General features: G+C 29.8%; 1 protein-coding gene across 6 annotated transcripts in view; it reads right to left on the minus strand.

Annotated features, from left to right (window-relative positions):
• The window catches only part of LOC107072366 (uncharacterized), a 134,622-nt gene that overhangs the window by 9,348 nt on the left and 100,249 nt on the right, over window positions 1-25,025 (minus strand). For 5 of the 6 annotated variants that reach the window (XM_015332232.2, XM_089171470.1, XM_089171471.1 and 2 more), the window contains 4 exons: window positions 24,257-24,395; window positions 20,135-20,284; window positions 18,978-19,121; window positions 1,764-1,985 (listed from right to left, as the gene is read on the minus strand). In XM_015332232.2, coding sequence (XP_015187718.1) covers window positions 1,764-1,985; window positions 18,978-19,121; window positions 20,135-20,284; window positions 24,257-24,395 — 655 coding nt within the window. The remainder of the gene's footprint in view (window positions 1-1,763; window positions 1,986-18,977; window positions 19,122-20,134; window positions 20,285-24,256; window positions 24,396-25,025) is intronic. The other variant, XM_015332238.2, reaches the window with a different exon arrangement.

The following is a 25,025-nucleotide window of genomic DNA, read 5'->3' on the forward strand; positions in this document are numbered from 1 at the left end:
CCGAAACCAATATCAAGCGTGTTCTTCTAGAAACCTTATCCAATTTTACAAGACGATCGAAACTCCCTTTTGCCTCTTTTCCCTTTACTAACACACCCCTCTCCTTTTCTTTTCTCATCCCTTTACTTTTTGTGTTTTTCTTTCGTCCAATTTATACCGACGAGAAGACGAAAAGAAAAAAAAAAGAAAACCAAAAGAAAGAAAGGGTAGTTGGATTCTTCATATATATATATATATTTGTGTATGTATGTGTGTGTGTGTAGCAATTTTTCGTAACCCCCTTTTACACCTTCTTCTTTTTTTCTTATTTTTATTTGTTTGATTGTATTTACACACGTAATCGGAGTTTCCTTCGTTCGTCGAAAAATTCTAACAGACACGTTGAAAAAGGGTGGAAGAAAAAGGGGTGAAGGGAAAGAAAAAAATAGTATAGATTTATTCGACACAGAAAAAACAAAAACAAAAAAAAGACTATAAAATAGAACTATTTAATAATCTAGTAATCTAAAAATAAATATTATAATTAAATAATATATTTAATAGTAAGAAAAATAATTGTTTAAATTTAACTTCGATATAAGAAATTTGTAAAGTCGTGTGTTAACACACTTCACCTCAACCACCCCTTCTTTCTTTCCTCATTCCACCTTCACCCCTTACCCCTTTTTAGAAGTTTCACTTAGAACGTAAGCGACAAAGTAGGTATAACGTTTTACGTATAAACCTACAAACGTATGTCGCATTATGCACACAGGACTGCGATAAACTCATTAAAAGGAGAAATACGCGTAAACCGGAAGAAACTACTACTACTACTACTACTACTACTACTACTACTACTACTACTATTACTAACACACACACATACATATACATAGAACCGCGGAAATTCGAATTGTGGAAACTCAGTCGTCCGATTCTCTTATAGCATTTCCTCCTTCTACTCTCCTTTTACCCCCTTCTCACCCCTTTTATCCTAAAGGATGGTTAGAGAAACGTAGGAAAGCTTCTGCATTTCTGTTTCAGTTTGCTTGATTTACCTCAAAGAACGTAACACACCTACTGTGTGAAACTTTGAGTTTCTCAAGACGACGAAAATGACGATGGGTGGGAGATTATCATCATTTCTACTATCGTAAGAAAAGTATTTACTTCAAATTATTCATCATTTATAATAATCAATTCATCATATTCTTCTTCTTCTTCTTCTTCTTTGAAAATTTGTATATAATAAAATGTATGAACGTGTGTTATGCAATTTGTAAAGAATTTTATATTAAATATTTCGTCAAGAATGTCATACAATATTTTATAAAGTGTTTCATAAAACGTGTCGTGTTTATTATAACACGTGCATATCATTTACAAATTGAAATTTGTCAAATAACCCTTTACTAATTATTAATATAGAAATTATTCGTGCAAGGATACAATCATTGGGAACAATAATAGTAATATGCAATGAAAAAATATGTTTTTTAAATAAATATTACAATTTATTCACATGCATTGATACTAGGGTAAAAGAATAAGCAAACAAGTAGTATAACACTAGCAATAGCAATACCATAAACCCACATATAATACAAAAATATTAATAAGCACGTTAGGAAAGATACAATGGAAAGTAGACAAAAATGAAATAAAATGTTTGTTCATTCAATTGAAATAATTGAATGAAAAATGAACTTTGAAAGAAAAAATGAAATGAAAAATAAATCAACAAAAGAATATTAAAAAAAAAAAAAAAAAATTCAACTTACCATCATTGTTGGTCCTAGCACGTGGTGGAGATGAACTGACAGTAGGGAAATTTCTCGAGACGTTGTCCCTTGGCTGAGGTTGTGGCCCTTCGAGATTTGGACTTGGACTGAATTCAGCTCTGAAATCTACCCTGTCGAAACCTTCGTCGATTCTGTGAGTCAAATTCATCTCGTCTGCTTCTAAATCGCTTTGATATTGTTCCCTTAAGATCCAACGTTGTACTTGAAATTAACAAAACAATAATAATAATAATAATAATAATAATAATAATAATAATAATAATAAAATTAAAATAAAAATAGAAAGAAAGAGAGTGTGATAAAAATGATTTCAATTTACAATTAAATATTATATAAGAATACAACGCGTGTTTGAATATTAGAAAATAAAATTTTGATTAGGCAAATATAATTTTATATTTCTTGTTTTATTTTATTTTTTATTATCTTTTTATTTTGTTCAAAACTCTCAGCTGCTTCCATTTCGTCTAATCGCATTTCGCACGTAACGACAGAACGACGATGGGGGGGGGGTTTATATTTTAAAAAATAAAATTTTTATGGAAATATTCTAAAACAACAACGACAAACATATATATAAAAATGAGAAGAAATAGAAAATGTCAGATATGGTAGGCTAGAAAAATGCCAACGAATAATACAATTCAATTTCTTTCACCGATATAAGTGAAGTCGACAAAATTTACGAACGAGATAGACAGAAAAAAAGATAAACCCCCCCCACCCCCCAAAAAAAAGAGATAAACAAACTTTTGATAGAAATTTTCATAAAATCAAAGAGTACGTGTCACTAGTCGTGCAACTTTGTGATGCAATACACACCACACAAGGAATCATTTTCATCTAACGAAAATGGGGTTGGTATAATATTTCTCAGTAAGCAAACCAAGCAAACCCATATACACGTATAGAAATTTCGAATAGCTAGATATCGTTTTCAAAGGAAACATAATATCCCCATATGCGTGACAGAACCGAAACATACAACACACGCACACACACAGAGAGAGAGAGAGAGAGAGAGAGAGAGAGAGAGAGAGAGAGAGAGGGAGTCTACCTATTAACGCTTATTATTGTTATTATTAATTAACATTTAGTGGAGGATTGTGCTTTCGAGGTAGGATGCTGTTAGACTGGTTAATAGATACCTGAAGTCTCAGTCTTCTTCTCATCCTACAACCCCTATCCACCCACCCTCTAACCTCATAGCTTTGGTTTGTTGTGTATATCCCATACTCGTTGCTTCTAATCCGACGTGTTGCTGCTTGATGTGTTATAACTCATGTTTCTGAATAATGCTATGTAGGCAATAGTTCCTCTCTCTCTCTCTCTCTCTCTTTCTCTCTATCTATTTCTATTTCTATCTCTATCTAATGTATCTTCTCTAGGGATTGTAACGGTTTATGTCTGCGTGTTTATACATATGTTATAGAACGAACAAACGTACATGTACAAACAGTAACCATATGTGTAGGCTCAAGAGTTACTCCGATGAATCGCTTTACGAAATTGAAAATTGGCTAGGGTTTGTGTGTAAGCTTTACTATCATTCTCTCACTCTTACACACACACACATACTCTCTCTCTCTCTCTCTCTATTTCTCTCTTTGATTTTGTAGGTATATTGATACGTCGTAAACTAGACTACGATTTTCTATCTTCCTTCTGTCAATGGATTCACGTATTCATATAAGAGATGATCATTATGATTATGATGATTATGATGATTATGATGTTTGCACGAATACTAATGATATTCACATTTGATTTTCGATTTAGAATGTAAGTTATATAATAATATTCTATAGGATTGTAATTGACATGTGTTAAATATACATACGTCAATTAGTATAAAATGATCAATGGATAATACAAAATCATAATCCGTATGTAGTAGTATTCAATAGTAAATATATATTGAAATGATCTCTCTATATCTATCTATTTATTTAACTATCTTTGTATTTCTATGGGTTATATAGTAGAATAACCATTCGCGATAATTATACTGTTAATGCATACATTGAAACAAATTTAGTATCTACTTAGTCAAAGGTATTTTCTGTTATGGTTTAATATCATGGGAGTAATCTACAAAATGTAATTCCTGCATTACACTCACGAATCGTGATTCCATAAAATTTTATTGAAAAGAATTTTCGTTGAAAATCTATTGTCAATTCTTTTTTTTTTTATGGGGGCGTATTATGTGATTGATTCTTTTTCTGTGATTTTGTATTATCAAAAATGTTTAATTAATGTACCTTTTTTATTTTTTTTTATAGCTTTTAGTATTAATTAACTGACACTTGACTGACGTATTAATTAACAACAATTAACATTGAATAATCTTATAATGAAAATAAAATTGATTAGCTATATATGTGTATGGGTTTAATTAGGTTAAAGTTTAAGTTAGTAGGTGATACTATTATGGTCATTGACGTTAATTATGAGAACGTACGATTTACAACTGGCACGTGTGGCTTTCAACCCTTCGATCCTTATCCGTTAGAATGGTGAACCAACTACCTACCCAACCACTTCCCATCCTCCATCCTCATATTAACGGATTCCCACGAAACTGGTGGTATCGCAAAATGCGTTTCTATCGTCCTTCCATAAACTGGGTCTGATCGTTCTGCCGATCCTGTACGATCCGATAAGAAAGTGAGCTCGCGTAGTATCATGAACGTATGTGTGTTTGTTCGTTATCGTATATTCACGACATAATTACTACGATAGAATCACTATACATATATATGTATGTATATACACATGTGTAGTTTCATATAGGATTAAAGTTTATAATCTTTAAACTTTGTTCAGAATTAATTGACTCTTCTATACGTTATTAACAAATATAATTGCCATTATTATTTTGACACAGCTTGATAATAATTTGTGTATCCCATTTAAAAAAAATCATCCCATATCCCTAGATATAAATCTAGAAAACATTTTGTGGTATAGACCTAATATATATTTTACATAAAAAATAAACAACATCTAACAGTTAGTTTTAAATATAACACAAGCGATAAAATAACAAATGCCAACTTTACGAATATGACTTATAATAGAATGAAAAAGCATTCTAAAGAAACCCATTTGAGTTTGAGATTTTATTCCTGGCACACAGAGTATAAGTGAAATGAAATGTACGTTTTATGTTTGCCAAAAAAACAAAAAAGAAAAAACTAGATGAAAATGAATATTTTTCGTAGAACAAGATGGATCAACATTTTCACTGAGGTTGCGTGTAAGAATTGAGAGAGAGCTTGTATATGTAATAAAGCTTTCAATGGCCTTGACTATATAGAAACTGACAGTAGAGAAACGTTGCTGTGTGAAACTAAGAAGAACAAAGGGTGTGGGGGTGATAATAATTGTTCCCAGAAGTCCCATAAACGCGTTCGCGTACGCGAGATATCCTAGTACAGGAAGTGGGTGGAGATGGGGTGAACTGGGGGATGAGAAACCTTGCCAAGGGTTGGTTGGACCCTTTCGTTTCTGAACTTGTTTCATCCTATATCTATCTCTTTCACACCTACTACTACTACTATTACTATTATTATTACTACGCGATACACGTCAAGTTACTTTTCTCTAATAACATTTCTAATACGCGATGAGCCAATTTTCTTTCCTGACAGGATTTGCTCTTGTTACCTATGGTTTAAAGTCTTTTTGACGTTAGAGAAACACCTCTAGACGTGTTTCTTACTACGATTAAAGTTTGTTCTCTGTATAACACATTCTACGTACAACGTAAGTAGATTTTTTTCTTTTAAGTTTTCAACATGTTATTTTTTTTTTTTTATTATTGGTTTTGTGAATAAAATTCTATCGAATTGTCAGGAAAATTCGTTTCACATGTTTTTCATTTATTTATAATATTTTAATGTCTGACTCTTTTTATATAAACACGTTAAGTGTCTTTTACTACTTTGTGTCTGTTTAACGTAGTCGCAGTAATACGCGACTGTTACTACTTCAACGCGTCAGACCATATAACCGTTCTTACTACTGAAAATACATTACTTTTTAAGACTTATAATATATTATTAACAAATATCTCTCCCTCAATTTTATTTAAACACACAGGAGTACAAAATTGAAGTAAATGTCGAGTAATAAAATATAAAATGAACGAACGAATGAATGAATGAATGAATGAATTTAAATCTTTAATTTTATATAATACAAAGTTGCAAGATTCATTTAAATCATTCTTATTATTCTTTATTTACTCAACAGTTTAAATATATTCTAAGAGTGGATAGAAATTTCATGGAGTTTTATAAATATAAACGTTAATATAAGTTCACATAAGTTTCACGAACGTAAACGTTGGTCTACTTTGTCTATTTTCTTTAGTTAGTTTTACCTACATTTTTTTTTTGTATTCTACGTGTTTCATTTCCACGAGTTGTGAGCTATATATATATATTTTTTTTTTTTCTTCAGTTTTGATACTTTCTTGTTCCAACCCGTTTACCGAGAGAATCTCTGGAAAGTTAGCATAGCGTTGTGTTTGCATATTCATTCGAATCCATACGAGGAAGCAACCTTCTCTACTGGTTTGTGTAGCTAGAACAGCAGGTACAACACTGATACCTAAAACCCCGTTGAATTTCTACGAGGGGTGGTCCACTACTACTATCTTTGCCCTCAATATTACTGGATGCACATTGCGGAAGAAGCAATTGGCTAGTGGGATGGAAAACAGAAGGTTTGCTGCTAGATTAACCTAACTTTCCTCTTCTATATGCCAGGTGCAATAACTTAGTAATTGACGTTATAAGGATACAAAGGAACTTGACACTAGTTAAACGTTTAATAATCATTTTGTTTCAATTATTTATGATCTTAGTTATTCTATCTCCATTTGTTTAGATCAATACATATGTATATATGTTATCAATATATATGATGATGATGATAGTTATGAATTTTTTCTATCATTTATTTTAGGTTTAGGTTAATCCTTTGAGTGCTATGGACGCATATATGAGTTTGATAAAAATTCCTAACGTATACTATTAAAGCATATAAGTGTTTTTTTAATATTAATGCAAATAATGTAATATTGTTTTGTTCATTGATTATTGAAGTTTTAAATTTTAAATTATATTTAATAATTTCCAATTTGATTAATAGAATAAATCAACAAAACAATCAAATAAATAATAAAATAATCTATCCTTATTAAAACACTTTAATTAAAAGTATGCAGCATTCAAAGGGTTAACATTTCACAAATACCTTAACAAAATTTCTCATTTCTTTTTCCTATAAGTAAATTGAATTATAAGTGTTGACATTATGTTAAATATAAATAAGTTTAGGTCATGTATATATATATATATACTTGCATGTGCATATGCAGGTGTAGGTGAATGTGCATTTGTGTTTGCTTGGTAGAAACGTCGGTTCTGATATTCGGTCTCTCATTTCGTGTTTACATTCTAGTCCGACCTCGTATATAACCAACATCTATTCGTAATAGACTCGAATACTGAAAGCAACAATAACTTACGCCACCAACCCCCAACCCAACTCAACCCAACCCCCATTCGCGGACCATGCGATATTGCGTTAGTGCAGCACCCGTTGTAATTGTTAGGTGTTTCTTTTTTATCCCATGTCTTTCTCTCTCTCTTATTCTGTCTCTTTTTTTTACATATGTGTAAAAGTACAGGTACGTACGTACGTATTACTTCTGTCTGTACACGGATGAATGTATTGTTCTTTTGCTATCTTGTTTTTTTGTTTTATGTTTCCTCTTCTCTTTCTCTTTCTCTCACTCGGTGTATCTTTCTCTTTCTATTATTCGTGGACAGATACGAGAAAGTATGCGAACTACTATACAACTATAATATACTAGCAAAGAATGGATGAGGACAAGAGGGTGGGGGCCCCCTTTGTATGCACCAAACTAAAATTCGATATTTTTCTCCTTCACTGCCAGCTAGTATTTGTCTTTCTGTCTTTTTCTTTTACTGTAGTTGGATGTTTTTATCAAATTTATCGGTTTTAATACGCACGGAGAATGTTGGATGAGGAAAGACTGTATATTAAAATAATATATACCTAAGTGACAAAATTTGTATCGTTTTATACCAATTTATAAGTTGGCTTTTTTAATAAACATACTTTACAGAGAAACACGTAAATCGTCTTAAAACCATTCTCATGTATTTTTCTTCCTTTTCCTTTTTATTACAGTTAGTTGACAAATAAAGAAAATAAATAATAATAAATTCGTTTGTTTTTTTCCCTTGAGAAAAGATGAGAGTTTTATTCAACCCTTCTTATTTCTTTGTCTTTTTTGTCAGCAATTTTTTTTAAGTTCCCTACGAGTCGGGTGTTAATGAAGTAATGAAAAAGAAAAATGAGTGATAAGTATGAATTTAGCAATGTTAGAGCTTTTGTTATTTTCAATTTAATATAGATTGATAAATATTTATAATTTATTTATATATTGTATTATATACTTTTTCTTCTTTTATTGGTAAATTCTTCCAACTGTTATTTTTTATTTTTTTTATTTACGTAAAACAAAATCAAATTGTAATAAAAATATAACAAAAATATATAATACTAAATTATTAATCGTAATAATATTCAATATTATGTTTTAAATTCAAATTAATTAATAATTTTCTTCATACCAAGTTAAATAATTTTCCATTTTCTTTTTCATTACTTCATCTTCATCATCATCTTTAATTATAAATAAAAAAAATATATATATATTTTTTTTTCTTCATCTTCTTCATCTTCTTCATCTTCTTCTAAACCCATCGTTACGATCGAACGAGTTTTAACGGATGATTTAACGGGAAGGGTGAAACGCAACGTTGTAAAACCTTCGAGAAGGAGGGGTGTGGGGGTGGAGGGTGTTAGTTTTCTCCTTGGACACTTTGTTACGCGCCGGCAATCTTCTTCGTTGGACGTTCAAAGAGGCAGAAACTTTTAAATCCTTTAATAAGTCGCGGGAAGCACACATACCCATCACAACCACCACCACCACCACCACCACCACCCCCGCCCTTATCTCGTTGTTACGTTGTACGATGTAAAGGGTGTGTGAACGAACTCGTAGAGCTTAGGTCGTCGTTCTTGTTCAACGAACGAGAAAAAAAAAACGCCTCATAGGCAGTCAAGCACCATAAGAGAGAAAGAGAGTGAGAGAAAGATAATAATCATCTCATACGGTAATTACGTTTTTAATTGACCCCGATTTTAAATGAACCTTATTTACCTTTTTCAGATTATTATAAAGATGGTAATTATTTTTGCAAAGGAAAAACAAAATATACCTGTCATTTACGTTTGTCGTCACAATCCTCATGGATAAATTGAATCAACTTAAATATGAATATATATTTAAATATATAATAAAAAATAATAAATATTTAAACAAATGAAACCTAATTAACAGGTAGAAAAAATATTGATAGAAAATAATATGAAAATATGATTTTATGATTTTATGATAGAACAAACTTTCAAACAATGATCCTATCTTAACAAAACATAAGATACAAAATAATGTAAAGATTTATTATTTAACAATTAAATATGTCAAAGTTATGACGCCTATGAATAATTAGTTACACATAGACACACCCATACGAGAACAAAATACATGACTAAAGGTTCTTCTTCTTCTTGCTTGCTTGCTTACTTGCTTGCTTTGATCAAACCAGCCTAGTTGTGTTCTCAACTCGTGCATTACTTGGATACGTGAGAAGAATCTACGTTCACACACACATACACATACTAAATAAATTACACGTAGAGAGAGAGAGAGAGAGAGAGAGAGAGAAGAGAGAAGAGAAGAGAAGAGAAACACGTATACATACTAACACTTGTACATATATCTTCTCTCACGTAGAAAAGGGAACAACATTGTATTCGAAAGACCGATAGATCGATCGATCTTATCGATCGATAAATTTCTCAGACTCCCACACAACAGCCGGAGGCACAGATTTTCTCTCCCTCTCTCTCTCTCTCTCTCTCTCTCTCTCTCTCTTAGACTTTACGCGATGGAAACGGGAAACGCGTCCAAGTGAACTTAACGAAGCACCGTTCATAAACGAATCACCGACACGACCGGTTCCGTTCCGTTCCGTTCGACCTGCAAACGACCTGCGGATGGATGCCTTAGGGAGTAAGAGAGAGATGGGTGGAGAGAGTAAGAAAAAAAAAATACAAACCACCCTTTTATCATTTATCTACCCCGTGTATTCTACTTTATCCCCACTTGTGTTTTTATTTTTACTTGTATTTCTTTTTTTTACCCTTAATATTATACATAATAATTAGTATTATAAAAATTATTATTATTATAATATTATTTGTATTTTTAATTTGTAATTATTTATTTAATTATTCATTAATTTATAAAAATGCGCGGCTGTTTGTATGCAACCCTCCAGACACACTTTTCACACCAAACTGTTAATACACGTGTGTGTGAACAGGGGTTTATGGGTTGCGTATCTTTTGGGACAGAAAAAAAATTCCGTCCCAACAGATGTTGCTCGCAAGCAACATTTTCAAAATGTGTCTTGAGAGTTGCATTCATACAGGCGCCCATTTTTTATAATAATCACAAAGAAAGTAAATAATAAAACATTTTGAAAAATGTTTGCGAATCAAATATTTTTACAAATAATGATAAAAATTGAAATTGCAAAATTTCATTGGAAACGTTACGAAATATCGTTTCTTAATTATAGAAATTCATCGATGTTACTCGGGGTTTTTCCGTTTGACCTCTTTTTCCTTTTTGGGTTTTTTTATTTTTTTTTTCGTTTTTCATCCTTTCTTTCTCGGCAGGATCCTGCACTGTTCAACAGAGCGTAAAATTTTTTCGATCTTTCCAAAAGAAGAGGATGATGAAATAAAAAAAGAAATAAAAGAAAGAAAGAAAAAAGAAGCAAACGAAGTGAAGAGAAGGAAAGGAAAGAAAAGGAAAGAAGGGAAAGGGGGAAAGGGAAGGGAAGACAGGCTTGAATATATAAAAAGAAATGGTGGTGGTGGGTGGTAGGTAGGGGTGAATGGGTGCCAAAGAAGAAGAAGAAGAAGAAGGAAGATAAAAAAAAAAAGATTATTCTCCCTTTAGTATTCGTAATGACGATTTCGAAGTGTTACCTGTGAGAGAAGGAAAAAAGAAAAAGAAAATGAATGATAGAAAATGAAAGAAAGAGTGAGAGAAAAGACAAACCAGAAATGAATTCGTTCGTTCATGAGAGGATAGAAAGGGGTAGGAAGAAGGGGTTGAATGATATCAGATACTGGCGGAAAGAAGAAATATACGTGAAAGTCGTGGGTTGGCAATAATTAGTCCACCTACACACAGTTGGTAATTAAATTAAAGATGAAGGAAAGCACCACAGCACCAACACCAACACCAGTACCAGTACCAGTATCAGTATCAGAACCAGCAGTTTCAGCTTCGTGAAACGTGAATACGTTTTCGAGACGACAGAATATGAAAGATGCAAAAGAGAGAAAGAAAATGTGAGTGTGTGTTTTTGTGTGTGCGTGTGCAAGAGAAAGAAAGTTTGCTAGATACGCTCTTGAGATTTATGTTCTAGGAAGATAATAAAGTTCGTTGTATTCGGTGCATTCATTCATTTGCATCAACCCACACGTCATCATCAAAGGTGTAAATCAGATTGCTTGATATTTCGTCATTTCAATTGATTTTCATTTGTGTATTCGTTGTATTTGTTTATTGTTTTTAATTAGGTTATGATTTTTAATAGGAATTATATTATATAATTAATTTTGATAGGGGTTGAAAAATTTGATTTTGATAGAAATGTGTTGGAATGAATGTAGGATGAATGGAATTATTTTAAATGTTACTTCAAAATAAGTTATATATATATATATATGTTAAAAATTTGTATTTTACGAGTAAAAAACAACTTTTTGACATATTGTTAAAATAAAGAAATATAAAACTAGAAAGAGAGAGAGAGAGAGAAAAAAAAAGAAATACTGTATCCATTTATACCTGCAGCAATACGCGTATCTGTTACCTATGTGTCAACCGTGTCGTAGCTTTGAAAAAAAGTGGTAAAAAAAAAAAAATTGGAAAAAAATAGAACAAAAAAATGTGGGAGTAGTAGTCTCTAAATCGAAATAAAATATTTGTGTTCCATTTGCAAACTATCAAAATGAAATCGTTTCATTTTTCATGCTATCAATTTTAGTCCATTTCTCAATTAGATACGATAAACGAGTAAGAATGATGATAATAATAATACACTATTTATTATACGAATAACAAAAGTAATTTGAGTTTTTTATTAAAATGATTTTTCACTATGATTCATGTTCATTGAAGTCTAGTAATGTTACTATTATTATTCATTGTTGAAATATATGAATATTTTGTGAACTAATATTATTTTGAATATGATGATACAGTTTATATACTTGTTATAGGTTTATAATGTAATCTGAATGTTAATCCTTTGAGTGCTATGGACGCATATATGCGTTTGGTAAAAATAATTAATTATTTATATATAAAGGAAAACTTGAATTATTTAATATAATTTATTATTAATAAATTATTCTGTTCCTAAGAAACATTTTAGTTAAAAGTATTCAGTACTCAAAGGGTTAAGAAAACTAGTGGGGAAAATAAAGAAAAAAATTATAAAATAAAAAAAAAAAAAGAAAGGAATAGAAAATGAATGTAAAACAAGAAGAATGAAAGAAAGAAGGGAAATAAATAAGAGAAAGAAAAAAGATAAAAGATAAAAGAGAAAAGGTAAAAAAAAAAAAAAAAAAAAACGAATACACATACCGAACGTTATCAGAAAAGAATAGAACAGAGAGTTTTCCTTTACTGTTGTTGAATCCAAAGGTGATTCTCGAAAACCTAGGTTGGTATTATCAAGAGGATTTGCAGTTTACGCTCGTCTGATCGAAATGTATAAAATATATACACACACACATATATATATAACATCCCTTCTCCAGATTTTTTTTGGATAGCGTGTCTAGAACGAGAAGTAACAGGAAAAAGAATTTTTCAAGATATATATATGTATATTTTTTTCTTTCTTTCTTCGAATGGAAAAATACGTCACGATATAGTAAGTAGATGGTAAAAAAGGAGAAATAGAAAAGAAGGAAGGAAGGTTATCCAACATTGGTTGAAAAGAAACCTGGCTGGGTGGGCTACTGGAATTGTAGGAAAAGGTTTGCTTGAAATAAGAAAGAGAAAAAGAATAAAGATAAAAAATAAAAAGAGAAAAAGATAGATAGATAGATGGATAGATTGATAGAGAGTGGGTGGTAACAAGAAACGGAATCTAAAACTGCGAATTCGTGAGTATGCTACCTCCTAGACCGACCATAGGAAAGTTTTGTATTCATACGGGGCAGGCAGCAACATCACCGATTCCGTTCTATGCGTTCGCGATAAATTCGCTTCTGTTGACACGGGAATTGAATTTCCTTTTCTACCTCGTATATGTGTGTGGAAATGTATGGGGGTTTCCAAGACGAAAAAGTCGAGTAGGTACAAACGTATCCTACGAATTTTTCACTAGTAGTGTAGTATACATATATATATATATTTCTCTATCCTTTATACATGCGTACGAAGAAAATGTGAAAATAGAAAAAAAAATAGAAATTTCAATCAACAACAACAACAACAAAAATAAAATGAAAAAAAGGGAAAAAATGAGGTCAAAGAATTTGTTAAGAAATAAAAATAAATAATACAAAATGTTCGAAAGTAAAGTTGCAGAAAAACAAAAATGATTTTATGTGTTGCATAAATATCTTTTTCTCTGTAAACAAAAAAAAAATAATAAAAAAGTTGTTGATACGCAGGTGTGTAGGTTGCGTTTTTTTTTTTTTTTGAAATATGCAATCAAACTCATCCCTCTCATGTTTTATCCCTAAAGCACAGAGAAAAGAAAAGAAAAGAAGAGAAGTGAAGAAGATTTCTTTTGTCAAGGGTTTTCTGAACTATTCAATGAACGATCTGATCAAACATTAATATACACACGTATCTATACAAATCCATATATAAATGTATGTAAACGAAAAAGATCAACTAGAGAGATAGATAAAAGGGAAATGGGGGATGAAGAAAGAGGGGGTGTAGAATTAATAACGCTCTTTGGAGATAGCAAGCGTCAAACAGCATCTAGAAAAATACTGATGTGAGAGAGGATGCAATAGAAGGGAAGAAAAAATAAATAAAAAAAAAAAAAAAAAAAAAAAGAAGAAAAAAACATGACACAAAAGCTGTCGTCGTCCCACAAAGTCGCGAGTGATCCTTTATCTGTGAAAAAGGAAAGAAAGAAAAAGGGTAGGCAACAAAAAAGAAAGAAAGAAAGAAAGAAAGAAAGAGAGAGAAAAAAAAAAGAAGTTTTCCAATATGCAGATTGGTGGAACCTAATACGAAAAAGTCTCGTGCTTACCGATAGTGTTCGATACACACAAAAAAATACAAAAGGGATAGTCCTTTTTGAAATAAAACCCTTGCTTAGAAACCCTATAGTAGTTCGTAACAATAAAGTTTTCCTTTTAACGATGGCATTACCTAAATTAAGACTTACTAAACATTTTTATTTGACTTTCTTTCAACTAACTTTACTTTTATTTCATTCATGTTGGATCTAATAAAAGTGTACTTTTATTTCTACAAAAAAAAAAGAAAAAAAAAAGAAATGAAATTTTCTTTTATAAACAATAATCTTGATGTCATCCGATATTCTTTCTTCTTTCATTTTCCCATAGATACTTATATATATATATTGAGAAAATAAAGTCAATAAGTTCGAAGGACTTGATATCCCATCCCGTTCAGTTGTTTCTGAGTAAACGTTCAAACTATGAGGGGTTGGGGAGTGGAGAAAGACTAAAAATCAGAGCTTGCACAAGAGCAATTTCAAGGGGATTAGTTCATCAATGTTTCATGAGACTACTACCAACCACCACACACGAGAAAACGTAATCTACTCTTTAAAATGGTAATCGAAAGAAGAAAAAAGAAAGTAATGTTCTTTTTCCAGTATCACGCATCACACTTGAGTTTCAACGAGATTTTGGAATTGTCGAGAAAATTTACACCCCTTCTCGCAAAACCAATTGTAATTTTGATTGTCAATAAGAAGATGGACAAGTTAATACGTCATATTAATGTTCAAATATCTGCCAATCATTAGTCGAACGTGAAACGCATTGAATTTTCGTGTGTTAACACAGAATTTTGCGATGTTGGTAGTTGTAGTAGTAGTAGTAGTAGTAGTAGCACAGTTAAGCAGGGCTACCATCACCCTATACGAGGTTGAACGTTATCGTACACGTTAGCGATGTTTTGTACACTAATTAGCTTCGTACCCACCACCGGTGGACAGCTGATTTTCCAGGTAGCGTTGATTGACGCGATACTCGAGTTTCATGTCCGAACCTCTCAATTGGGGACTGAATTGTTCGAGCGTATCGATACTTCGTTAAACACACTCATGCTACGACCGAGTGCATCCTATTACTACGTTGCCGAAATGTCATTCTTGTCAATGACAACCCTACCTGCTGGGTGTCACATGGTTAAAACCACATATTACCTACGATCATTTCGTAAAGCTTTTTTTTCTCGTTTTAATACGCAGACGATTCAAAATTTATGTTTCATAGATTTTTTTTAATCATACCAATTGGTTATGGATTATTTAATAAACTTATTCTGGATTATCCGATATTGTTTGATAATTTAAATTCTATTGGAATTTCCAAATTATTACGAATGTTTCTCTATCTCTCTTTTTTAATTAAAAATTATTACGTTTTGAAATGAACTCATTTCAATTGAGAAAATATTTCATATTTTAATATTATACTTCATGGATAAATAATTAAATAGATGCTTGTATAATATTTAAACATATTTTTCATTTTGTTAAATTTTTACATGAAAAGAAATTATTACTTTCAAATAGAATTAACATTCAAGTAGTACAAGTCAAAGATTTATCTGATGATATTTTTAAGTAGTACAAGTCACAGATTTATCTGATGATATTTTTAAGTAGTACAAGTCACAGATTTATCTGGTAAGAAAATTTTCAGTAGTACAAATCAAGCATTCAAGTATCTGATCAGTAAACTAACTTACAAAATCTTAAAGAATAATAATTTTCTTGTCACAATTTTTGTTTTTATTTAAACAAAATATCAAGTATAAAATAAAAAAAAGGTATGACCATTAAGAAAAAAAAATTAGGAAAAAATATAAAAAATAAAATTCACGAGACAGATTTGTGAATGCCAGTATTTATTATTCCTCGAATATTTTTTCTTTTTTGTTTTATATATATGTATATATATAATACTTTCTAACGTTGGCAACATATGCGCATATTTCATTTTTTCCTAACAAGACAAGGATAAAGAAAAAGAGAGAAATGAGGAGAGGAGACGAGAGGGAAGGAGAAGGGTGGTAGGTTGAAAAAACGAGAAAGAGGAGGAAGTGGTAGAGAAAAAGTTGCGTGCAACAGAAACGCCATGACTCTAACACATAACTCTTTGCTAAATTAGAATACCACATGATCGCATTTTTATACCCTTCTTTCTATCTTTTTTTTTAACCCCTATGCCTTGTTTTGTGTAGATTTTTTTTTTCTAGAAAAATAATCGAGTAATCAAATACACAAATAAGAAAAATAAGAAGAAGAAGATAAAACGAAACGAGACTGTTGAAATTGTGAAAAATCGTTGTTTCAATAAAAAAGAAAAAATAAATCATAAATAAGAAGAAGAAAAGAAAAGAAAAAAAAAGAAAATGTATAAATCAAATGACGAATTATTGTATGGTGTTTTAAAAAGTCATAACAATTTATTTGAACGTTTTATATCACTCCCGTACATCTCGAAGATCAACTATCTCTTTTGACGAAGTAAAACACGAGTGCCATTATAAATGTCTCGAGTATAGGAGAAGCAAAGTACTCTACTTAACCCGGTTAAAAAGAGAAAAGAAAAGACGAAAAGATGATGACAGGGGTGGATAGGGGGTGGTTAGCAAGTATGACGACGACTATGACGACGACTATGACGACGATACGTCTGGGTGCATAATAAAATCTTTCTTTCTTTCTTTCTTTCTTTCATTTTTCATCTTTCTTTTAAGGTTATTTCAAGTTGTTTTTTTTCATTTTTTTTTTTTCACTTAAATCTTCAACTAAATATTAAAATAACATTTTCGCATATAAATTTATTAAACTAGGATAAATATATCTATATGTATATATATTTATCATAAACCACATCACGAAGTAATTATTTACCCCCGAGGTCTTTTCATTATTTCGTACATTAATGATCGTCGTAATTAAAGATTCCTCTCTCTCTCTCTCTCTCTCTCTCTCTCTCTTTTTCTCTATTTTTTTTCTCTTTTTAAATTTACCTTTAACTAGACTTTAATTAAAATTTATGATTTTTTAGTTCAATTTTTTGTGTGTGGTTTAGTTATAGTTTTGTTTGCTTTAAAATAAATCAACTTTGAAAATATCTAGAAAAAATTGTAGAAAAAAAAAACAATTATTTATAGGTTTTTATTTCTTTTATTTTTTTCTATTTTTTATATTATTTTTATGATATATATTTTTATAATACATATTAATTATTGTTATTATTATTTTATTTATATTTATATTTATTATATTTGCATAAGAATACAAAATACATTTGTAAAATCAAAAAGTTTAATTATTTTCTCAAAAAAAAAAAAAACTTTTGTAATTATAGTAAATATAGTAAATAAAAAATAATGAGAAAAAAGAGAAAGAGAATGAGATACATTATTATTATTATTATTATTTTCTTTTCTGTATCCATTCTAAGATAGAAATAATGGGTAATTATCTAAAGAAACCTTTTTCCCAGATAATAAACTCTGACCAACCATTAAGTACAGAAACGAGCAATCCAAAGTGAAAAGCCCCCACATCGTTTTCGGTGTTCATCCTTTTGCCGAACAACGCTCGAACCAGTTTCGTTTCGTTCGGTCATTCGCCAATCCTGTTTTAAAGCTTTCGAAATAGGGTCAATCGGTGACATTAAGGGAGGAATTTCAAACTATTCACCTACGGTCAAAAACCGTTCACTTGCTAATCCTTTGTTCATTAGCTAACCCAGAAACGAATATATATATACATACATACCATATCCTTTAAAGTACACTTGAACCTTATACTTTACAGTTACTGTTTCAAAAGTCCCTTTTTTTCTTATTTTTTTTTTTTTTATTTCAAGTTACTCTCATCGATCGTCCCTTTTTATTCCAACCCTTTTTCATCCTCTTACTTTCTTTTACTTTTACTCTTATTTTTTTCCCCTTTTTATTGTTCTTTTTCATTCTATCATTTTACCTTTTATGATAAAATAAAACCAAAAAAAAAAATGTTTTAACAAATGTTAAAATTGTTGCATTGAAAATACATCACCCCCTTTTTTTGTACGTATATTATGCGTACATATGTGTGTGTAAAGTATATATATATAAAATACTTATTCACTTTAATGAACGACTCTTTTTTAAAATAGAAGTATTTACCATGAATATTTGATTTAATTCGTATCCTGTTTTATATATATATATATATATGTGATTTTTTTTTGTTCATCAAAACGTGATTCGTTAAAATTGGATATTCTAGATATCGGATTGAAGATCTATTTTTTTTGTTTCTTTTTGTTTTTTGTTTTATCTATCTCCTATCTCTCTATCATTCTCTTTTTCATTTTTCATTTTCATTTTCATTTTTTATTTTTTTTCTCTTTCTTTTTTTTTTTTTATATTCCCCACATCAATTTTTACTCGTTCATCGTTTGATGAAAAATGTAATACCCGTTGAATTTGAATCTCGAAAAATATATTCTTTATCCTCTTACATTAACAACATTTTTTGGTGGATTTTTTTGTTGAAAAATGACTCTATAGAATATACATTGAAGAAATAAATAAAGAAATAAAGTACAAATCCATTGAATAATAAATTATTAAAGTAATACTATTAAAAGTTTGTGAAAATGTGATATTAATTCAATAATAATATATATATATATATATATATATATATATATATATATATATATATATATATATATATATGTATATAATATATAACTTACCACAAGTATATACGACTTCGAAATACGTCTTGATTTCCGGTCTGCATGGGTCGTTAAACGTAGTGCTGTTTGCCACGATGGAACAATGTCGTTTTCCATGGCACATTTGTATTACAGTCTCAGTAGCATAAGTCGCTGTACAAGCTGTCAAATAACATAGAGAAGAAAATGATATCGTTAAAATAACAATGAATGATTGTTAACAAGAACTTTAGTCGAATTTGAAACATTAAATAAACTTCTGTTTCAATCTTTGAAAGGAAGTAAGAAGACGAAGAAGAAGAAGAAGAAGAAGAAGGAGAAGGAATTTCAGTAAGGAGTACTAAAGATTTCAAAATCTCAACACCTGTTGAACCGAATCTAATTCGAGTTCGAACGTTACTCGAATAATACATAAACCTAAACTCCACGTTAATCTCTTACAAAAGGTACACACTATAGAAACAACATTTTGTTTCTATATTTATTGGTTTATATATTTTTATAATATATATATATATTTATTAAATATTTATATTTTAAAATAAATTACTAAAATATAAATGATAAATATTAAATTAATAAATTAATTTATATTAAATTATAATAATATTATATAATAATAAAAAATAAAAATCTAATAAATGTAATATAATAATACTGAAAAATAAAATTAAAAAACTAAAGAAAAAAAAAAAGAAGAAGAAAAATTGACACAGTGTTTTCAATAAACCAAAGCAACCAAAATGGAAAAAACAAAAAAAAAGCTAAACAAGAGAGAAAAAATACAAAATTGACAGCAACATGCTAACGTAGTCGAATAAAAATCGTTATCAATCCATCGATCTATCAATCGATATAGAACTAGGAAGAAATGCAAGTAGAAAAGATTGAAAATGCATTCGGAAAAAAACTATTCGATGAATTTCGTTTCGTTTGACTCGCACCCAAACGAATCGTCTTTTTATACTCTCTCTCACTCTCATTCTCTTTCTCTCTCTCTCTCTCTCTCTCTCTCTCTCAGTCTCTCTCGTAGTCCTCTTTGCAATATCAAAGCCAAAAAAAGAGACAGAGAGAGAGAGAGAGAAAGTTTTTCGATCGATAACACTCCCCTTTCACCTTCCTCTTCCAGCGTTTGGTTGTTTTAAACAAAAGGGTCATTAATCGAGCGGACTCACTATCGTTTTTCAGTCCGTGAGGTTGCGGACACTGAAAGGACTCGTACTCCGGTTTACCAAAGGACGCACGTAAAATGGCCACTCTCTGTCCAGGGTGACAGGTGAGATTAACAACGTCGTTTTCGCAAACCACCTTCCTCCTGAATTCGTCTGAAAACAGAAAAGAAATATTTAAAGTAAATAAAAAAATATACATCCTCCCCTTTTTTTTTTCTTTGCTTTAGTTTTCTTTTTTTATATAATAAATTTACTATACTAACTTGGTTTACCAAGATTTCATTCGTATCCTAAACATTTATAAATGTTTTTCTATCTAAAAATATATTGACAATGTAATGCGATATTATGTTAATTTATTTTTATTAAATTAATTTATTATAGTTTAAATTAAATATTTAACTTGAAAAATTGCAATTAATATAGTTATTTTATTATATTATTTATTGTAATATAATAAATTATGTTTCTTTATTCTTTGTTTTATACGTGTCTTTAAATCGTTTCCCTTATGATTTATCTAAACTACTTATTTGAAAATGTATTAAAAATATAATGTACACCATATTATATTATTTTATTTAAATATAATTAAATAAATACAATTATTTAATTATATTATTTAATATAATTTAATAAATAATGTTTATTAATTTTATTTTAAATCTTTCTATAAATAGTTTTCTTTATGGTTTACCTAAACTACTTAAATTAGGTCCGAGTTAGACACCACACACTTTTTACTACTATTTTTCTTTTCTTTTTATTATCACAAAAGTCAAGTTAGTTCAGCAACACTTATACCATAGATAAAGTGTTTCTATGTCTTACTTTATTGAGTCGACAATTTACGTTAAGTCTATTTCTTTCTCTCTCTCTCTCTCTCTCTCTCTTACATACTTGCATATATACAAGGTATATATAAGTACATATACGTACATAGTAACCGCTTACTTATATACTCGCGAAGTTTGTGTAGTAAAGACGATCTAAGGTGGAGAAGAGCCGATATTGTCGTCTAGTAGTTGTTACCCCTTGTTCACCCTCCCCTTTCTTACTACCTTCATCCCTTGTTGGCGAGATTTTCGAGAAAATTGAGAATCGCATGCCACCACCAACGCGAGTAGGGTTGCGAAAGACGCAAATATATTACATGTAGTACTAGTAGGTGTGCTTTTGTTCTAGACTGCTAAAATGTATCAATATATATATATATATGTGATACGTGTATATATATACATGTATATCGTTAATATTATCTTTCTATGTATTATATATCTATAAAACTTGTACCAAGTTATCGAATAGTATTACAAATATATTGTATATTTATTTTATTATGTATTTTATTATATATTTATTTATTTATTATATTATTTATAAAAACATACCTCTTTTATTTCTCACCTCTTTCTCTCTTTCTTATTCAATCTATTTATCTATTTCTCTTACATTTGAAATTAATAATTATTTATAACATATGCATCTACAAATATAATCGATAATATCATTTCTTTTTGTTCCAAATAATTTCTTATATTTCTCAATAATAATAATAATAATGATATTAATAAATACTGCTTGTGTTAATTAAACATTCAGTTCAAATACTAATGAAATTCATCATAATTATTTATCGTGTTTACAAATACATATGTATATATTCTATGCATTTACACAATAAATGCATTCATATTTGCAATACTCTTTCTCTATATACCTTTTTATATATACATATATATTCATTCTCTCGGTGTTTCTTTCTCTCTCATTCTTTTATTTTTTTGTTCCTTCTACCTTTTGTTATTAGCGTACGCCTGAATAAAGAGGAAGCTATCGAAGGGCAGGTAAAGAACGAACTTTTGCAAAGGCACCGATGTTAAATGGTTCGTGAAATTTCTCGAACAAGGAAAACGTACCAACCTTACTCAACGAAAGAGACAGAGAAAGAGAGAGAGAGAAAGAGAGAGAGAGAGAGAGAGAGAGGGAGAGAAAACGAGAGAGAAAAAAAAAATAAAGGAAAGAAAGAGAAAGAGAATGCAATCCAACCGAACCTTTCCTAATAATCGAACCGATAGAAATTGAGACGGGTTGGATTTTTTAATTGGCACAATTCTCTCGACTGAAAGGTAAAGCAAAATCATAATAAAAAAAAATAATAAAAAATGAGGGATGATCAGGGTGGGTGGGAGGAAAAAAAAGGGTTTTGAGAAATAGAAAGAGAAAGACAAAGAATTAAAAAAAAAAAAAAATTGGGAGAGAAAAGAATAGATAAACTCATCATCAATGGTGATTATTATCGTGAAAATGCATAGTTCCTTTTTTTTTTTTTTTAAATATTTTTCTTTCCTTACAAATAACCCCTTTCCTTCCTTCCTACCATCAACCCTCTCTCTCTCTTTCTCTCTTTTCCTATATTTCGTTTTCTTTTCTATTTCGATCGACCCATTTTCCCTACTTCGAATTATTAATGATATTTCTATGTACATGTGGGGGGAGGGTGGTATACGTATGAACATGTATACACATTCTAAATGTTGAGAAAAGAAAAAAAATGGGATATAATAAGAGTGAAAGAGGATCCAAAAATAAAAGAAAAAGTAAGAGAGAGAGAGAGAGAGAAGAGAAAAAAATAAAATGAAAAAGCAAAAAAGCAATTGAACGAACGCGTTATCCTTTTCTTTCCTTCTCTTTCATATACTCATACACATATACACAAATAAATTCATGTGCAGATACACGTTTACTTGTTATATATACACGAAGAAATGGAATTCTTTTCAGGAAGTCGTTGTTGAGAACGTCCGGCCCTTTTTTTTTTCGACTATTTCCCGTAGAATTCCGGTGAATAATGAAAAGGGATGGATATTCGAGTCGGTGGCTTCGTAAAGGAGATGTTATTAGATTTTTTGACTCCTCTCATGGTTCAAATCTTGTCTTTTTTCTTATTTTTTCTTTTTCTATCCAACCTTCTCTCGCTCATTCATTTTCTTTTCTTCGTCCTTTTCTTACAAAACACCACCCATTTCCGGATTTTTAAACGCGTGTACTTTCTCTCATTCACAAAAGATCATCACCGTGCAAGAAGTTTTGCGCAAACATTTTTTGTCTTTTTTCTTTTTTAAACCAATTACGATCTTTTAATCTAACATTTAATTAATTTAATCCTTAAAAAACATAGAACATACTTGTCTAATAAAAAATGTACTAAACTTATATCAGAAATTCTTGTTAAAAACAATACGAGATGGTTCAACGATACACGAAATAAACACATACCTAAACGTATATATGTGTAACACACTGGGTAATGTGCTCGTCCAAGTGTAATACGTCAACGTGACGATTACATATTACACGTGTCGCGTTACGTGCCAAAGCCAGCCGACACCTCACGTGTCGGCCGCAAATCCATTCGACGAATGAACGAACGAACGTACGTACGAACGAATGAACGAACTAACGCACGTGCCACTTATTGAGAAACACTTGGTTATATATATTCAAGTATTGTTACAAATGAATGTATCATTCGGTCATTGAATATGTATGCGATTATCATTAACAAATAAAAAAAAAAAAAAGAAACACAAAAAAAATGAATTAAATGAAATTACAAACTCGTATAATCTCATACAATCTCATATGAACTCATTTCACATTCACACGTAATTATACAAATAATAATAATAATAATTATTATTATTAGTATTATTATTTATAAGTGGACATTATAATTTAATATTATACATAACATAATATATTAAAAATATAATATAATATTCAAATTAATTTGAATAACTTAAAATATAACTTATAAAATAACTTTAAAAATAATATTTATAACGTTACAAATATGTATATGTATATTTTCAACTCGTCCACATGTATGCAATTGATATTTTTTTTTTATTTAAATAATTACACATAATATAAAGTAATAAAAAAAAAAAGAGAAAAGAAAAGAATATTGATCGAATATGCAGTTGAATATGCAATTGCATATGCAGTTGAAAGTAGATACTTATAATTCATCTTCTTTTTTTTATTATATTTTATTTTATATTATATATATATTTATGTAATTAATCTAGATGTATATATTAACTAAAAATGATAACTTACAAGGACTGCACTTGTAAGCGACCTCGACGTACTTTGGAAGACCAGGACATGGATCCTCTTCGAAGGTCTTTGGACTCGTGTTGAATTTACACTGCCTCTTATTCCGACACATCTCGACGACAGTCTGCAACAGTGAGTACTAATGCGTCATTCAGATGACCCGCTCATTTTATAGTAAGACAGGTATTACATAAAGTAAATAATTACTGTAAGTACTGAGCGAAGGGAGATATTCATAAAAAGAAAGAAAAAAAAAAAAAAAAAGAAGAAATAACGTGGAAGTACATATTTTTTTTTCTTATGAATCTTCATTGAAAGACACCTCTTTACAAATTTTTCTACGTTGCACACACACGTTGTATGTATCAGTCTCATGTATATATTATAAAAAAAAAAAAAGAAAAAAAATATGGGTCATTTGAAAGATAAGAAAACTCAGAAGTTTATTCTCAACTCTCTTATCAACGAAATGAAAAATTTAATTGGAAACAAAAAATAATTTAATATAATATCGAATTATATTTTAGAAAGATTGAGAGAGAAAGGATCGATTGCAGGAAAAATAAATCGTCAAACTTTTTAACGAAGAGAAAAATTCAGGACATCGTAGTGTAGTAGTAGTAGTAGTTCTGCAAAATATGAGAAATAAAGAAAGAAATAAAGAAAAAAAGAAAGAGAAGAACGAGTTTGAATAGTTCAATCATTACTGAACGATATTTTTAATTAACAACGTGAATTTTATATTCCATGTTGTAACACTTATTCATTA

Source organism: Polistes dominula, unplaced genomic scaffold (genome assembly GCF_049000335.1).
Source record: "Polistes dominula isolate Pdom_NZ unplaced genomic scaffold, Pdom_raw_medaka contig_26, whole genome shotgun sequence".
Taxonomy (NCBI): domain Eukaryota; kingdom Metazoa; phylum Arthropoda; class Insecta; order Hymenoptera; family Vespidae; genus Polistes; species Polistes dominula.